The sequence below is a fragment of the Rhinatrema bivittatum genome, chromosome 8, assembly GCF_901001135.1.
Source record: "Rhinatrema bivittatum chromosome 8, aRhiBiv1.1, whole genome shotgun sequence".
NCBI classification, from domain to species: Eukaryota; Metazoa; Chordata; class Amphibia; order Gymnophiona; family Rhinatrematidae; genus Rhinatrema; species Rhinatrema bivittatum.
Genome location: NC_042622.1, coordinates 154475072 through 154494071, shown reverse-complemented (window position 1 = coordinate 154494071; position 19000 = coordinate 154475072). Strand labels below are relative to the sequence as shown.

Genomic DNA, 19000 nt, shown 5'->3' with positions numbered 1-19000 from the left:
TGGTTCTAATTCCTCCACCATCATTATCGCATGTTCGTATGAGAAATCTAAACTATATGTCCCATGGGAGGGGTGTGAGGGCACAATGAAATGAAAGTCAGTACTATAAATCCTAGAATGCAATATAGAAGCAGGCCTGAAATCAGTGTCAGACATCCTCTGCCTTCAGTCTGGTTTGTGCTACTTTGCATTTCTCTGCCCTGTTTTCGCCTTATTTTTTTTTTTGGGGGGGGGGGGCGGGGGAGATGAGGGACCAAGTTTTTGGCACACCTCGCGGCTGGCCAAATTTGAAGAAAGGGATACCCCCACTGATTCCCCCTCCCCGGAAGAGGATTAGCAGTGCTTGCGAGCGATTTCGATTCCGACTGCTGGGAGGGATGAGCGTCAATCTCCCAGCGAGAATCCGCGATTGGCTGGTGGGCGTGTCAGACAGGAAGCAGGAAACAGAAAACGATAGAAGCGGCAGGTGAGGAGTGGGTGGGAGAACATGTGAGATTTGGAGTGGGGAAGGGGGCGTTGGCGACTTCAGGAATGAATTAAAATTTTTCTCTTTGGCTACGGGAAGGCTTGGGGTATTGATATTGGTTTTAGTTGGGGGACAGCAAAAGCCAGCAGGGAAGAGAGTTGCTTTGTAGCGAAATCAGAATTTACGGTGTTCGAGGGAGGAAACGGAACTACAAGTCCCAACATGCAAATAGGAGGAAATCCTGAACTGGATCCTCCCATAATTAGCGATCTGGAGGCTTCGGTGGAACGATGTGGAAGTAGCACCTGCTTAGGACGGGGCTTCCCAGACTTATTTTAGAGACCCCTTAATCAGTCCATTTTTTAAGATATCCCGTAATGAATATGCATAAAACCTAGTATACGTAAGCTGGCATATACTAGGTCTTATGCCTTTTCGCTGTCGATATCTTAAAATTCCAACTGGCTGTAGGGTCACAGGAGAGGTTTGGGTTCAAAGGAGCATACGATATGCCAATGAATTTTCGGATAAAAACATAAAATGTGCCAATCTGGGTGAGTCCAGATGTCCATCAAAGCCAACGTTCTAGAGATCCGGATTGGCAGTAGCCAATCCGGATCTCTAGAATATTCCTGGCGGATCCATTTTTTGTTGCTCACTCCCAGGGATAAGTTGGTGACTTTCCGAGACCATCTGGCTAATAATTATTTATAAATTGTAACTTGTCCATACCCCTTTTAAACTCGGCTATGCTAGGTTACTAATTGAACAGATCCTTTGGCAGCAAATTCCACAACTAGAGTGTGGCTTGAGTGAATAATTCGTTTTAAATCTGCCGCCCTTGGTTTCAAGGGGTTCCTTCTAGTCTTTGTACTATCTGCAAAAGTAAATAACTATTCCCTATTTACCTGTTTCCCCTTTCCCCCCATGATTTTATAAACCTCTGTCATATACCCTCTCATCTGTCTCTTCAAGCTGAAGATCCCTCACCTGTTTTTGTCTTTCTTCATAAGGGAGCATTTCAATTTTTCTTGCCCTTCTCTGTACCTTTTTAGTTCCACTGTGTCTTTTTTTGAGATAGGGTGACCAGAATTGCACATCAAAACTACAGAGTGTGGTTGCTCCATAGATCTCTATAGAGATATAATATTGATTGTTTTGTTCCCCATTCTTTTCAGAACAATGCCTAACATAGTATTTGATTTTTTGACTGCCACCACATATTATGATGAGGATTGCAACATTGTCCACAAGACCTCCAGGATCATTTTCCTGGTTGGTTACTCCTAATATAGACCCCAATATTGCATACCTGTAAGATAATTTTGCCATATGTGCAAGGTCCTTCTGCAGTCCCTCAGTCTGTTTGTGTTTTAACTACTTGGAACATTTTTGTGCCATCTGCAGATTTGATCCTTTAACTCAATTTTCCAGATCATTAATGAATGAATGTTATATAACATTGGTCCCAGTACAGATCCCTGGCCCGTATTACCTATCCCTTCTGGGGAAACTGACCATATTCTTTGTCTCCTCTATCCTTTAACCCAGAGCTTTCCAAAGTGTGTGTCGCGACACTTTGGTGTGTCGCCTGAGGTGTGCCGGTGTGTCGCGCAAGCCCGGTGCACGTGACACACCGGCAAGTGGGAGCCAATGCGGCCGCCGGTGGAGCTCATCCCACTGGCGGCTGAGCAGCGAAGAATCGCAGCCGGAAGATCGGTAAGGCTGTGGTGAGTTCACGTCACCACGGCCCGAAGAAAAAGGGCACGTCTAAATGTGCAGGTGCTCCGCCTCCTTCCTGCCCACGCGGCCCCGGAAGAAAAATGTTGCCGGAGCCGCTCGGGCAGGAAGGAGATGAAGCAGCCGCGTGCAGAAGAGGAGCCGCGTTGTTGCAGCGGGCGAGAAGAGGCCCGGTAGCAGGGCCCCCACCGCGGATCGGATCGGCCCGAGAAGATCAGGGCCGCTGCAGAGCCGATCCTGCAGCGACCCGTGAAGAGGAGGCTGAGGGCCCGTAGAGTGCGTGTATTAGCTGAGTTGAGAGATTGGGTGCCTGTATGAGCTGAGCTGAGTTGAGTTGAGAGATTGGGTGCCTGTATGAGCTGAATTGAGAGATTGTGTGCGTGTATGAGATGAGTTGAAAGATTGGGTGCCTGTGTGAGTTGAGAGATTGGGTGTGGGAGTGAGGATCTCAATGTTTGCAGAGACAGCATGTGAGAGCCTGTGTGTGTGTGAGAGAGAGACAGCATGTGACAGTGAGAGCCTGTGCATGAGCAAGACAGCATGTGGGAGTGAGAGAGAGCCTGGGTGTGTGAGAGTCAGACAGCATGTGCAAGAGAGAGACTGTGTATGAATGATTGTATGAGAGAGAGAGCATGTGAGAGTGAGAGCCTGTGTGTGTGTGTGTGAGAGAGAGAGAAAGCATGTGAGAATGAGAACCTGACTGTATGTTTGAGGGAAGAAGATAGATGGAGAGAAAAGAAATAGAAAAAAAGACAATATGAAATGAATTGGCAAAAAAATAAGAAAGGGGTGGTGGAACAAAAAAGCCTGGGAACAACCAATTATAAAACTAAGATCAGACAGCAAAGGTAAAAAAAAAAAGAAATAAATTACTTTTTACTGATTGGCACATGTAATCTTTGTTAATGTCAAGAGTAGCACTTTCTCTATGCGGATCTCACAATGTACGAGATCAACATGGAGGAACTGGAAACCCACAGGGCCTGCACAGAGGAGGCAGCAGAATGGGCTTCAGTGCCAATAGCAGCAATCAGCGCCTCCCCAATAACCATGCGGCATCAGTGGCAGCAGAGGAATGAGAGAGGCTCCGAGGTTGCTGGCAAAAGAAAGAGAGGGGGTCTGCCTTTAGTGTGTGCATGTGTATGAATGGGTGCCTGCCTGGGGGTGTATGTGTGTGAATGGATGGGTGCCTGCCTGGGGGATGGTGAGGGAGTGGTGTGAAAATGAATGGGAGCCTGCCTGGGGGTCAGTTTTAGTGTGTGAGAATGACTGGGAGCTTGTCTGGGTGTATGTGTTTGTGTGTATGTGAGGGAGCCAGAGAGAGTGTGTATGAGAAAATCCAGGGGAGTAAGAGTTTGTGTGTGGGGTGTGTGTGGAGGGGGAGAGAGTGTCTTAGAGCCTGAGAGTGTGTCAGTGTCTGTGAGAGCGAGAGGTTATGGTGGGTATAAGAGCATGAATGTGTATGTATGTGACAGTGTATGTGTGAGAGAGAATGGACATGTGAGTCTGTGTGAGAGAGGATAACCTCTGGGAAATTGTAAAAAAGTATATGATTTTAATTAATAGAAATTCTATTTATCAGTAGTTTTAAAATATTCTTTTATTAGTATGGTTTTACTATTATAACTGATGCTTTATGTTTCTTGATTTTGTTTGTTTTATGAGGAATGGTGGTTCTGTTTTTCCATTGTTAATACACAGAGTCTGGCTTCTTGGAGTTTCCATTTCAGTTTTTGTCTAATTTGTGCTCCTTTATTTTGTATTCTGTATTTGGTGAGGGTCTGCCTCTGCTCTGTGTGTGTGACCATGATGAGAGATTCTGCTAGCATAGGGATCTATAGCAATCAGGTTTGTTTTGTTTCCTCAATAGGTGGTGTATTGGTATTCTAGGACCCAGTGTAATATTTACCCATGCTTTTTCACAGGTAGGGTTATTGTTGTTTGAGTCCTTGGTGTTATTACTGTTATGTTACAATGGGATTGCAGTATAGATTTTGAGTGTCTTTTTTGCGAGGTTTTATTTTAGTTCACAATGTGCCTGGCAGTGGAAGGTGTTTGTGCTGCTGTTACTGTGAGGTGACACCAGCATTTGAAAATATCTTTTAGTATGATGAGCTGTAAGGGAAACATCCAAGCTCCATTGTTTGGGGGGAATTTCAGTGGATGCACAGAGTTACAGAACTGGAGGTGCAGGATTTATATTGACATTCTGTCCCTTCCTATAAATTCCAGATTTCACTCTCATAGCCATATAGAATTAGTTGAATGAGGCTATCAAATAATTATATAGTGTGAAACTGGCCAGCTTTTTAAAATTATGCAGAAGACCCTTTGGACTTTTTTATTAACACCAAATATTCAAAAGCTGTGTTCATCCCATCAAGCTCATATATCTCATTAAAGAGGTAAATTGAATAACACAATAACTTTGTTTTATTATTGTTACTCATAAATTATAACAATAACATTAATCTTGGAATATTATATATTTTTAATATAAACGAAAGGTTTTCACAAGATATGTTGTGTCGTCAAACATTTTATTATGTATATATTTAAGGAAACATACATAAATTGTCGAAATACATTTCGTTCATTTAACCTTTAACCTCCGGTTTGCTTGTAGACTAATTACTGTGTCCCGAAATTATGTTTGTCTAAAAAGTGTGTCACCAACATGAAAAGTTTGGAAAGCTCTGCTTTAACCAGTTGCCAGTCCACAATAGGACTTCTCCTATCCCATGATTTTTTTTCAATTTCTTGAATTGTCTTTCATGTGGGACTTTATTGATTGACTCACCTTTATCCACGTGTTTAATCACATCTTCAGCCTATTCTAATAAGCAGGACCTCCATTTGCTAAATCCATGCTGGCTTTTCCCCATTAAGCCATGTTTATCCATGTGCCCAGTAATATTTGTTCTTAGCAATAGCTTCCAACATTTTACCTAGTACCAAATTCAGGATCAGCTTCCTGTCTCCAACAGTGGCCAATCTAGGTCACTTGGAAATGGCCAGCATATGTTAATGGGGCAATTCAGTCTCTATTGCTCATTCCTAGAAATAAGAGGTGGTAAGTGAATAAGTAACACAGCAGGTCAGAGCAGCAAGCTGAGAAACAGGGAAGTCAGGGTTCAAATCCTTTAACTTTGAGCAAGTCCCTTCACTCTGCATCACTTCGGGTACAAACTTCGAGCCTCCTTTATTAAGCATTTTTCCCATAGAGGCAGAATGGCAGAAAAGCCGTAATAAATTAGGCCCTTATAATGTAAGCCATCTGCAGACAGAGAAATACTTTCTGTACTTGAATGTAACTTGCCTTGAGTTACCAATGAAGAAGTGCAAGCTAAATCTAAAAAAAAAAAGTCTGAATGTAGTTGTTAAACATACATAGAAACATAGAAATGATGGCAGAAGAAGACCAAATGGCTCATCCAGTTTGCCCAGCAAGCTTTCACATTTTTTTTTCTCTTACTTATCTGTTACTCTTGCGAGCCATATTTCTTGAGGGTCTTAACCCACGCATTAAAGACAAGTTGACAGCACGCAAGCTCCCTGAGGCCCTGGACTTGCTTATTGATCTCGCCAGTCGCATAGCCTCAGTTCCTCAATTACCAGAGGATAAGAAACAGGCGCCGCAATCCTTCAGCACAAGAGGTCGTATTAGGGGGGTTCAGATATTTTGGACCCTACAGAGAAGTGGCTTTTCAGAGGATTCGACCTTTGGGTAGATCTCAGTCCTTTCGTCTCAGGCAGCCCAGACAGGGCGCAGGCTCAGGTAGTGGAGCACCCTGAGCTGCCCAATGAAAGTGTGCCGACGCACCTCCGGGATCAGGAGATAAGAGGTCACCTCTCTCTTTTTTTAATCGGAGGTGGGTCGAGATCATGACACACCAGTAGGTGCTGGATGTGATAAGTGATGGCTATGTGCTGGAGTTTCGTAGTGTTCCTTGGGACATGTTCATGGTGTCTTCCTGCAACACGTCACAGAAAAGACAGGCAGTGGTGGTTATGTTGTCAAGACTCCTCAGCCTGTGGGCTGTGGTTCCAGTGCCTACGTCTCAAGTAAATACAGGCTGATTTTCCATTTATTTTGTGGTGCCCAAGAAGGAGGTCTCTTTTTGTCCCATCCTAGATCTCAAAGGAATCAACTGTCATTTGTGTATGACTTGTTTTCACATGGAAACCTTGTGATCAGTGATAATGGCAGTACAGTCGGGGGAGTTCCTAACATCTCTGGATCTGCCTAGGTGTATCTGCATATTCCCATCTGACTACAGCATCAATGATTTCTGCGTTTCATGGTTTTGGGATGTCATTATCAGATTTGAGCACTACCTTTTGATTTGGCCACCGCCCCCAGCAATTTTTCCAAGGTTATGGTGGTGGTAGGTTGGGTCATGAACCTGGCCAAAAGCAATCTTCAACATTCACAGTCGCTAGAGTATCTTGGTGTTCAGTTCAACATGAAACAGGGCAAGGTGTTCCTGCCAGAGGGCCATATTCAGAAGTTGATGTTGCAGGTGCATCTATTGAAGAACACAGTACGCCCGACAGTGTGGTCCTATCTTCAGGTGCTCGGATTGATGGCAGTGACCCTGGAGGTGGTGCTGTGGGTGAGGGCGCATATGCATCCTCTTCAGTGCATTCTGCTGCCTCGGAGTCCACAATCTCAAGACTATTAGATTCGGTTCCACCTGCCTATGGAGGTCTTCTCTCAACTACAGAGGTGGTTAAAAGTGGATAAGCTAAGAACAGGGGGTTTCCCTAAAATCACTAGAGTCGCTAATACAACAGATGTGAGCCTCCAGGATTGGGGAGCTCACTGTCAGGAGCTGATAGTGCAAGAGCGCTGGAGTGCAGAAGAGTCTCTCTGGAACATCAATCTGCTGGAAGCTTGTGCAGTCCGGTTGGCATGCTTGCGATTTGGCGACAGATTGCAGGGTCAAGCGGTCCGGATAATGTCAGACAATACAGCAACAGTGTCTTACATCAATCGGCAAGGAGGAACCAAGAGCCAGCAAGTATCGCAGGAAATAACCCAACTTATGGAATGGGCAGAAGGGCATCTTCAGGAGATCTTAGCCTTGCACATTGCAGGAAATGACAATGTAAGAACAGACTTTCTCAGAAAACAGAGTCTGGATCCAGGAGAATGGGAATTGTCAAACGAGGCATTTCAGCTAATAGTGGATCACTGGGGCCTTCCGTTTCTGGACCTGCTGTCGACTTCTTGCAATGCCAGGGTTCCTCAATTCTTCAGTCACAGGAGAGATCCAAAGTCCTTGGGCATCAGTGCCCTCATGCGGAAGTGGCCAGAGGGCAAACTGCTGCATGCTTTTCCCCTATGGCCCATTTTGGGCAGAATGGTTCAGTGGGTCAAGAGTCACAGGGAAATGGTGCGTCTGGTGGCACCAATTGGTCCAAGAGACCGTGGTATGCAGATCTGCGAAATCTTCTGGTGGATTCTCTCCTCTGGTTTCCAGCACACAGGAATTTGCTATGGTAGGGACCTGTTCTTCACGAAGATCCAAATCTATTTTGTCTTGAGAGGACTCGGTTGCTGAAGTGTGGATATTCTACTGCAGTGATCGCTACCTTGCTAAGAGCGAGAAAATTCTCCACTTCCATAGCCTATGTGCGGGTCTGGTGAGTGTTTGAGGCTTGGTTTGAAGATTGAAGGGTTCTTCCTCATTCAGTTAAGATTCCGCTCATTTTGGAATTTTTGCAGGATGGATTGAGTAAAGGGTTGGCCCTTAATTCCTTAGAGGTACAGGTGGCGGCTCTTGCCTGTTTCTGAGGTCAGGTGCATGGAGGGCCTTGTCGGCTCATCCAGAAGTGGCCCGTTTTTTGAAAGAAGTGAATCATCTTCGTCCTCCCTTGTGGTTACTGGTGCCCTTGTGGAGTCTTAATCTAGTTTTGGATTTTGTGGGCCCTACTTTTCGACCGATATGTAACATTTCCTTGAGGTTACTGACCTTAAAAAAGGTGTTTCTTGTGGCAATTTGTTCTGCGTGTCGATTATCCGAACTACAGGCGTTGTCTTGCCAGGAGCCGTTTCTACTAGTGACTCCAGGGGCAATACAGCTGTTTTACTGTTCCTTCTTTTTTGCCAAAAGTGGTCTCGGATTTTCACTTGAATCACTCTATTTCCCTGCTGTCTCTGGATAGGGCAAGAGATGCAGAGGAATATCGCCTGCTACGGCCCTTGGATGTCAAAAGGCATATCTTGATGTATTTAGAGGTTTCTGAACCTCTCAGAAAAATGGACCAGCTGTTTATTCTCCATGGTGGGAGTAAACAGGATGAGCTGGTGTCGCGGGCTACAATAGCCCACTGGATTAAGGAGGTAGTCACGGCCACATATGTGGATGCTGAGCAGCCGTTGCCTAGTCAGGTTAGGGCTCATTCCACTAGGGCTCAGGCAGTGTCATGGGCGAATGTTAGATTGTTGTCTCCTGTCGACATGTGCCGAGCTGCGACTTGGTCCTCCTTACGCACCTTTTCCAGGCATTATCGCCTGGATGTGCAGGCCCAGGAAGATACAGCCTTTACACGTGCAGTTTTGACTGGACCATGGGTAGTGTCCCGTCATGTTTGAGAGTAGCTTTGGTACATTCCACTGGTTTGAATTCACCTGTCTCTACATTGAGAGAAATTACTATTTACCTGATAATTTCCTTTTCCTTAGTACAGACAGGTGAATCCAACTTCCCACCCTTGGCTGCTGAATGGTTGTGCTATGGTGCTCCTGCATGGCATTGTGTTCCAAGGAGTACTGGTAAATGTCAATCCAGTCCCTAGATTAGTATTATTATACTCTTTGTCTGAACTCAGTGTTTTCCTGTTGGCTAAGAGCTGGGATGGTTATCTGTTAATAGTCATGTTTTGTTAGTTTGTCCAAAGTTGGCTTTTGCAGAAAATACTGGCAGGCTGATATCATTGTAGGGGTGTGTGTGGAGTCGTAGCCCAGTGGTCAGAGCAATGGGCCTTGAACCAGGGAAGTCAAGGTTCAGTTCCCACTCAGGGATTGCTAAGGCAAATTACCTCTCTCTCCAACAACAATACTCTTCCAGGAGGAGGAATAGCCTAGTGGTTAGAGCAGTGGACTATAAATCAGGAGACCAGGGTTCGAGTCCTGCTTTCGCTCCTTGTGACCTTGGGCAAGTCACTTTACCCTCCATTGCCTCAGGTACAAACTTAGATTGTAAGCCCTCTGGGATAGGGAAATACCTACAGTACCTGAATGGTAAACCGATGTGATATCTCAGATTGAATGTCGGTATATAATAAATAAATAATAAATAAATAAACAAAATACTGTGATGTCAGCTTTGCTGTCTGCTGGTAGAGGTGCATAACCCACTGGTTTTGGATTCACCTGTCTGTACTAAGGAAAATGAAATTATCAGGTAAGGAATAATTTCTCCTTTCAAACTCTAGTTGCTTGACTGCACATTCTCCCATTGTTTCACTGACTGTCAAAACACAAGGCACCTATGTACTGATCTTTGAAGATGGGCTTGTATGGCTGTGCCAACCGTTAATGCCATCTGAAAAAATGGTACAAAGCATATGCAGAAGCCTACCTGTAAACAATTTTAACATTACCTATATGCAATAGTTTTCAACCATACCTCCTCAACACCCCCTGCACTTTACATATCTCTTTTCTCTTCAGCTCATTGTCGAAATACACATATACTTTCAGCCAGCGAAAAAGCTACTTAGCTGAGGAGTCACATGATGTGGTGAACTTGGAAAAACGTGCCTCAGAGCTCTGCATACCATCCCCCCCCAAATTTTGTTTTCTCTACTTTTGACTGCACCAAGCTGTAAGGGGCTGACTGTGAGAGGCAAATTGAAAGATATATTCAAAGGTCTCCTGAGGTTACGTCTATGAAAACGGCAAAAAATGAGAAATAATAACTCACAGATACTAAGATGTCTGCCGCAAAGGAAACGCAGCGCTGAGCTTGCTGACAGATTGTCGTTGCAGAGTTAACCATTGTGGTACTAACTTTGAACATATCTCAAAGCACATTGCAGATGTAAAAACTATGATTTCTGATTCTGGTACTTGATGGAAGTGATTAAGGGCTGCGTAAGTGGCTCAGAAGAGGACATTAAAACATTAAAAGAAAGATTTGCCCGTGTTGGAAAAACAAAGCACTGAGTAGGTAGAGAAGTTGGACAACCTAGAAAACAGGTCACGATGAAACAATTTGCATCTTGTAGGTTTACTGGAGTTGATTACAGATCAAAACCTTGTGAACTTACTTGACTTATAGTGACTTACTAGGCCTTGGTGAGTTCCAAGAGAAAATCCCTATTGAGCAGGCACATCAGCTGAGAAGCAAAATGGTGGGCCAAAAAAATCCACAAATAATGATTGTGAAATTGCTTAACTATACTCACAAAATGATGATACTACAAGCCTATAACAAGAAAAGAGAGCTTTCTTATCAAAATCAATGAGTGCTTTTATTTCAAGATTATTCCAACAAGGTTTCAGTTAAGCAATGAGAATTCTTGTCCATTTGCAATTCCCTGGCATAAAAACAAATTAAATTTGCATCACAGTATTCTGCAAAATTGCAGGAGTAGCACAATGGCTGGATGTGTATGTTCGAGTCTCCCAATATGGTGAAAAGGTTTATTGGCAACTTAACAGGAAGGTGGTGTTAGACTGGGCAATAGACCCTCAAGATTGAGCTCGTACACTTTTAATCATGGTATATTTGGAGCAGGACTCTACGTAACACTTTGTCAGTCTTCACCTGTAGTGTTGGAAGATTAATTCCACGGTTGAGGTAATACCTGGGCGACTTGCCAAGCTGAAGAGCGTTTTGTTGTAGATGCTAGAGAATCATGGTCTTCCCAGGAGAGACTGTGAATGCAGCAGCAATTACATTCTTCACAGGGGGGATGATATGCTGTGGAGACTCCAGAGAGCTCTCAGTATCAAAGGAGCGTGATAGGACATAACATAAGAAATTGCCATACCTGGTCAGACCAAGGGTCCATCAAGCCCAGCATCCTGTTTCCAACAGAGGGCAAACCAGGCCACAAGAACCTGACAAGTACCCAAACACTAAGAAGATCCCATGCTACTGATGACAGTAATAGCAGAGGCCATTCCCTAAGTCAACTTGATTAATAGCAGTTAATGGACTACTCCAAGAACTTATCCAAACCTTTTTTGAACCCAGCTACACTAACTGCACTAACCACATCCCCTGGCAACAAATTCCAGAGCTTAATTGTGTGTTGAGTGAAAAAGAATTTTCTATGATTAGTCTTAAATGTGCTATTTGCTAACTTCATGGAGTGCCCCCTAGTCCTTCTATTATCCGAAAGTGTAAATAACCGATTCACATCTATTCATTCAAGACCTCTCATTATTTTAAAGACCTCTATCATATCCCTCCTCAGCCGTCACTTATTTAAGCTGAACAGCCCTAACCTCTTCAGCCTTTCCTCATAGGGCAGCTGTTCCATCCCCTTTATCATTTGGTCGCCCTTCTCTGTACCTTCTCCATTGCAACTATATCTTTTTTGAGATGCGGCGACCAGAATTGTACACAGTATTCAAGATGTGGTCTCACCATGGAGTGATACAGAGGCATTATGACATTTTCCATTTTATTCACCATTCCCTTCCTAATAATTCCTAACATTCTGTTTGCTTTTTTGATTGCTGGAGCATACTAAGCTGACAATTTCAAAGTATTATCCACTATGATGCCTAGATCTTTTTCCTGGGTGGTAGCTCCTAATATGGAACCTAACATTGTGTAACTACAGAAAGGGTTATTTTTCTTTATGTGCAACACCTTGCACTTGTCCACATTAAATTTCATCTGCCATTTGGATGCCCAATCTTCCAGTCTTGCAAGGTCATCCTGCAATGTATCACAATCCGCTTGTGATTTAACTACTCTGAATAATTTTGTATCATCCGCAAATTTGATAACCTCACTCGTCGTATTCCTTTCCAGATCATTTATAAATATATTGAAAAGCACCGCCGGTTCTTCTCTACGGGATGGTTGAAGTCAAACCGATTAAAAAAACAACAGGCAGTGGGCTTGCCGAGGTTAAGCCTCTGTGCTTGTGCTAGATATAATAGATATAATAGGTTATTTGTGATCTGAATAGATGGTTACTGGGTTCTTAGCTCCCTCCAACAAGTGTTACCATTCCTCTAAGGCTAGCTTGAACACTAGCAGCTCACAATTACCAAAGGTTTAGTTCTTCTCTGCCAGAGAGAATTTTTTTGAGAAATAGGAGTAGTTACAAGAGTACCATTATGGTTATGCTGCAGGAGGATAGTTTCAAGGGTAGATGCATCTACCTAAAAAGAAGGCTTGGACAGATCTGGGTGGTGTAGACGTGAATCAAGGGTGAACGCCTCCTTGAGACGCTCAAAAGCTTGGATGGTATCCTTGTTCCAGTTTTTAGTGTCTACACCCTTCTTGGTTAGGGCTGTGAGTGGAGGCACCAAGAAGTAGTAATCATGAATAAATTGTGAACCCCAGGAAGTGCTGCAGCACCTTGAGGCCCATGGACCAGGGTCACTTCAGTATGGCCTTTAATTTGTCTGGGTTCATATGTAGGCCTTGGGAGGAGATAATATTTACCAAGAAGTGAAGTTTTTCCTGTTCAAAGGTACACTTCTCTAATTGGCATAGAGGAGGTGCTCACAGAGTCTCTGAAGGACCTGTTGTACATTATGTTGATACTCTGGCAAAGACTTAGAGAAGACTAGGATATCATCCAAGTAAACTACTACATGGGAGTAAAGAAGGTCTCGAAAGATCTTGTTGACTATAAATTGGAAGACTATGGGGGCATTGTACAACCCGAAGAGTATCACTAGGTATTCATAGTATTCATTACGGGTGTTAAGGGCAGTCTTCCATTCTTTGCCTTCTTGGGTCCTGATCAAGTTGTATGCCCCCCCCCCCCCCCCGCCTCCCATCATCACCAGGGAGGAGAAGATGCCCGGCAGTGCAAGGAAAGACTTATCTACATGCAGTAGTAGGGGAAGGGGGGGAGAAACAGCAACCACACCAGGCTAGCTACGGGCTCCAGGCAGCCAGCATGGGCCCATGTTATACTAACACAGTAGCATATCTTAAAAACTAAAGCCAATCAACAATTTTAAGCATCATTTTTGTTCTTGGTGACCTAGATTTTGACTACATTTATTTTGGAAACATTTTGGCTCTAGACCAGTGTTACTTGTAATTAGTTAGTTACAAAATTGCCTTACTTGTGTATTCTTTCTGTATTGTTTATCTTGAATATTTTTCACTAAAAAATACTGAGAAGGAACCTGAGGCACAAGGAGATAAAATAAGGAAGTCCTTTGAGACAGGGATGTTGTCAGCCTGTGCCTGATTTGATCCCACATTGCGGTGGGCTATAAATAATCTGATATTTGCATGTCTGTTATATTTTAGTTGTGATCGTCTACGGCTTGGGCTGCTTCCCTCTCCTATTCCTCGCCATGGCCAATTCTCAATATATTCTGCCCAACGACATTGGAATCGCTCCATTGGACTGCCGGGAAGCCTTCCAGCTACTCTCCAAGTCTGAGCAGCTGTACGCTCACTACCTCTCACGGGCCTCCTGGTACGGGGGGCTGATTGTGCTGCTTCAGACCTCCCCTGAATCTCCTGCCATTTATGTGCTCCTGACCAAGCTCTTCCGGGCACAGGGGCCCGAGGAACTGAAGAAGGTGGCCATCTCCCTGGGTCTGACAGAGGATGAGTATCAGGTATTCTGAGGTTTTGAGTGTGCCTGCCTGTTTGTGAGCGTGTCTGCTCGCATGTACGTCTGCATACATGTCACCAGCATTTACACATGTTTGAAGGACGAGTATATCTGAGAGTCTAAGTAAAAGCATGATATACATTCTTCTGGTGCTCTTGTACTAGGCACATGTGAGAAGATTAAAACTAGACAAGGAAAAAACTCCCTAACATTTGTGACCCTTTCTTCTTTCCTCAGGCTCTCCTAGTCTACACTGCTGGAATCTTTGCCAACATGGGCAACTATAAATCTTTTGGGGATACCAAATTCATCCCAAATCTGCCCAAGGTAAGTTATCTGCACCATGATGGTATGAGATGGAAAGGATAGGAACTCTGGGGATGATCTTTATTCTCTGCACCATGTGATATGGTGAGGCAGAGGGGATATCTGGAAAAGCTGAGAGAAGCAGGGAAGTAGTCAATGGAAAAGGCGCAAGAAGGAAAGAAAGCCAATGTGGTTAAGCAAGGTAACAATTTTTAAGGTATGTCAGTGAGAGGAGGAAATGCAGAGATGGCCAGATTGTGTCTAAGTCTGAGAGGAGTAAAGGAGAAGTGTGTAGATGTAAACTGTGAGGTTTGGGTGGACCCTTGGACACTGTGGCAGCTGACCACGCCCGTGAGGGGCCACAGGTCAGGCTTAGCTCAGGACATACAAACACAGAGTCTGATCTTTTAATAGACTGTGTAAGGAAGCCAGCAGAGGTGGCAGTAGTGAGCAGCTGGAATAGCCTGGCAGCAGACCCTCGAGGAGTGAGAATCTGAACCCTGAGAGCTGGAAGGCTTGTAGATGATGTACTCACTCAGCGGTTCCACGGAGATGGCACTGGGGCTGGAACAGAGGCAGGCCCTCGAGGAGCGAGTGCCTGGTTCCAGGGAATAGCTCTGAGATGAAGATAGTAGTACTCACTGATGTTGAACATAAGAACATAAGAACATGCCATACTGGGTCAGACCAAGGGTCCATCAAGCCCAGCATCCTGTTTCCAACAGTGGCCAATCCAGGCCATAAGAACCTGGCAAGTACCCAAAAACTAAGTCTATTCCATGTTACCGTTGCTAGTAATAGCAGTGGCTGTTTTCTAAATCAACTTAATTAATAGCAGGTAATGGACTTCTCCTCCAAGAACTTATCCAATCCTTTTTTAAACACAGCTATATTAACTGCACGAACCACATTCTCTGGCAACAAATTCCAGAGTTTAATTGTTCGTTGAGTAAAAAAGAACTTTCTCCGATTAGTTTTAAATGTGCCCCATGCTAACTTCATGGAGTGCCCCCTAGTCTTTCTACTATCCGAAAGAGTAAATAACCGATTCACATCTACCCATTCTAGACCTCTCATGATTTTAAACACCTCTATCATATCCCCCCTCAGTCGTCTCTTCTCCAAGCTGAAAAGTCCTAACCTCTTTAGTCTTTCCTCATAGGGGAGTTGTTCCATTCCCCTTATCATTTTGGTAGCCCTTCTCTGTACCTTCTCCATCGCAATTATATCTTTTTTGAGATGCGGCGACCAGAATTGTACACAGTATTCAAGGTGCGGTCTCACCATGGAGCGATACAGAGGCATTATGACATTTTCCGTTTTATTCATCATTCCTTTTCTAATAATTCCCAACATTCTGTTTGCTTTTTTGACTGCCGCAGCACACTGCACCGACGATTTCAATGTGTTATCCACTATGACACCTAGATCTCTTTCTTGGGTTGTAGCACCTAATATGGAACCCAACATTGTGTAATTATAGCATGGGTTATTTTTCCCTATATGCATCACCTTGCACTTATCCACATTAAATTTCATCTGCCATTTGGATGCCCAAAGATTAGCGAATCCTTCCAGGCAGAAGAGAAGGTAGGAGTAGGCAGCGAGTCAGGGAACATGGGCCCTCGAGGAGCGAGTACCGGTTTCCTGATAGCGACCTGAAAAGTAAGTGAGGCCCCTGAGGAGTGGGTACCCCATTAGCGTTAGAGAGTCCAATAGAGATTGGAGAGGCAGAGCAGCTGGGTACGGAGAGCGAATCCCATCCGTAGGATTCCCGTAGGATTACCCCCTTGCTAACTCAAAGGCTAGCAAACATTGTAGGCTTTAAATATCCGGGCATCATGACGTCATCCCGCGGGATGCCCCTGAGGTTCGTGCCAAGTAGGAAATAAGAAGGGCTGCACGGTGCGCGTGCCCTATGGTACAAGCGGAGCATGGTGGGAGGCAGCACCCAAGCCGGTCTGGGGACGCCGGAGAGGACAGCAGGCAGTGCCGCGGTAGCCAGGCGTCCATCCGCAGCATGAGGAGGAGCAAACAAAGAGGTAGGCAGAGTGAAGCCGTCGGAAAGGGATGGTTGCAACAGTAGAGGATGATAAGGAAAAGGTAGAGGCACTAAAACAAACTTTTGTTTAGTGTTCCCTGAAGAAGGAAGGTGAAGGATTGCAAAGAGAAGGAACGGATACTCATGGTAGTTGTGTAGATGCCACTCCGTTTACAAGCACTTTTAGTTTTGCTTCAGGCTTGGATGGGAGCACAGAGAAGTTCTGGCAGGTCTGCTAATGGATCTGTCCAATCTTTGAGGAAGGGAGTGCTTCCATGGTACTGGAAGAGCGATGTTGACCCTCTTTATGGGCCTGATTTTCAGAAGGATTTATGTGCACAAATCTCTGGTTTCTGTGTGTAAATCGCCATTTGAAAATCAGTGTGGGGCCTATGCTCATAAAAGATGTGCGTGGAACACAAACTCTGAGGTAACTTTATGCGCACAGTAAGTAGCTGTTCCAGGAGAGGAGCTGAGTAGAGGAAAGGATTTACATGCATACTCGATTTTCCAAAGGATCAGGCCAATGCAATATCATCGCATAAAAAATGTGTATCCAAACTGGGCGCACGTTTTGGGAACATGCGCACATCCACCTCTCCTGGGCACTCGATTCAATAGACAAATGAGCTGCAGTGTTAAAAGGGACGCGCAATGGGTAATTTGTGCATCCCTAGCGCTCTGCATCGGGTGCCTGGGAGATGTGGCTGTGCGCCCACAACAGCCTGGCCAGAGCTCCCTCCCCACCCCGGTGAAGGGACCAATCCCCTTTCAGGACAGCCTCTTGAGCAGCTGTAACTTTGTGTGTGTATGCTGTGCCAGGTTCCGCGCACACCTATACATTTTCAAAGCAGATTTATGTGCATAAATTTGATTTGACAATTGAGGATAAAGTATATGGGTAAAAGTACCTGCAGACTTTAGCCCTATGCAGACCGTTGAAAATTACCCTCTGTGAGAGTATTACTAGTAAAGAGATGGGCAATTGTAGACTAGTTTGACTCATGTTAGTGAAGGATCACTTAATGGAGACTCTTCTAAAAGAAAACAAACTTGAATCCAACAGCATGCATATTCTGAGGCAGCATGGTTTTACCAAAGAGAGATTGTGTCAGACAAATCCAGCCAAATTCTTTGATTGAGTGACCAGAGAATTAGATCGGGGGCAGGCATTAGATGTGATATACTTGGATTTCAGCAAAACCTTTGTTAGTATCCAGCATCAGAGGCTTATAGATAATTGAACAGTCTAAGGATGGCACCTAAGGTGGTGGTAAACTGAATTTAGAAACTGGTTGAGTGATAGATAGCAGAAGGCAGTAGTAAATGGAGTTCATATCAAGAAAAGAAGGATGATGAGTGGAGTATCTCAGAGAGCTGGTTCTGTTCAATATCTTTGTGAGTGATATTGAGTGGAGTTAGAAAAGTTTTGCCTTTTTGTAAATGACACTAAGATCTGCAACAGAATGGATACCTGAGAGTGAGTAGACAGAATAAGAAGTGATCTAAGAAAGCACAAACGCTTGGCAGTTAAAATTCAGTGCAAAAAATGCAGAATTATGCATTTGGCGTGCAGAAATCTGAGGGAGTGGTATAAAGTGGGGGGTGAGAATCTGATAAGCACAATCAGAAGAAACCTCAGGGTGATCATGCTTGATGATTTCAAAGTAGTAAAACAGTGAGATAAGGTGGTGATTGGTTTCATAGAGATGCTAGGGTGCAAAGGGAGAGGCATAACTAGTAGAAGAAGGGAAGTGATAATGCTTCTGTACTAGTAATTCTGAGACCTCACCTGGAATATTGTGTCCGGTTCTGGAGGCCATACCTCTAAAAGATTACAGACTGGCCAGAAAAAAGTCACAAAAATGGTATAGGGTCTGTACCAAAAGCTATATTAAATGAAAGGGCTTAATTATGTATACCCTGGGGAAGAGGAGAGCCTGGGCAATAAAATTGCAGATCTACAGGCCCTAATGATGGACGTGGACTTGGATATTGTTGCTATTACAGAAGCTTGGATCACTGAGTCTCATGAATAGGTTATGGCCATATCCAGCTATAAAAATCAACTAGTTGGAAATCTTATTTTGCACCTTGATGAATCTGAATTGTAATTGTTGCTATTTATAATAAAAAAAATTTTATTGCTATTCCACTTTAAAATATTTTTAATTATTTATATAAACAATTTTTTGATAAACAATTTTTTCTAGGTAGGGATAGATCTCAGCACCGGCTCAATGACTCTGTTCATTAACAGAAATACATCCTTATAAGCCGTGTTGGTACAATCACAGATCTATCAACCTATCCAATTTAAATTTATTATTAAAAAGGCTCACTCTCTAGAAAATAATTATACATTGAAGGTTTCAATACTCTAAATTTGTATCAATTATCGAAACATCTTAATTGGTCATGCAGTGTTTCAACAACAAGTACTAAGTTCTTAATTATACTAGTATAGAAAGACTAGGTGATGTACCAATACTATATTGTTATTGATTGACTCAATTTCAAAAAACACCATTACTATATTGGTTTAATTTTTGAAATTGAGTCAATCAACAATATAGTATTGGTACATCACCTAGTCTTTCTATACTAGTATAATTAAGGAGGGGTTCCCCCGGTGTAGTCTCCTTATTAGGTGACTGGCGTCATCA

The 19000-nt window shown here is 43.8% G+C and overlaps 1 protein-coding gene across 1 annotated transcript in view; it reads left to right on the top strand.

Annotated features, from left to right (window-relative positions):
- Positions 1 to 330: 330 nt before the first annotated feature.
- The window catches only part of DPP3 (dipeptidyl peptidase 3), a 118231-nt gene continuing 99561 nt past the window's right edge, over positions 331 to 19000 (top strand). Inside the window, exons 1-3 of the mRNA XM_029613091.1 lie at positions 331 to 466; positions 13675 to 13991; positions 14225 to 14314. Of these exons, the coding sequence (XP_029468951.1) occupies positions 13722 to 13991; positions 14225 to 14314 (360 nt within the window). The 5' untranslated portion in view covers positions 331 to 466; positions 13675 to 13721. The remainder of the gene's footprint in view (positions 467 to 13674; positions 13992 to 14224; positions 14315 to 19000) is intronic.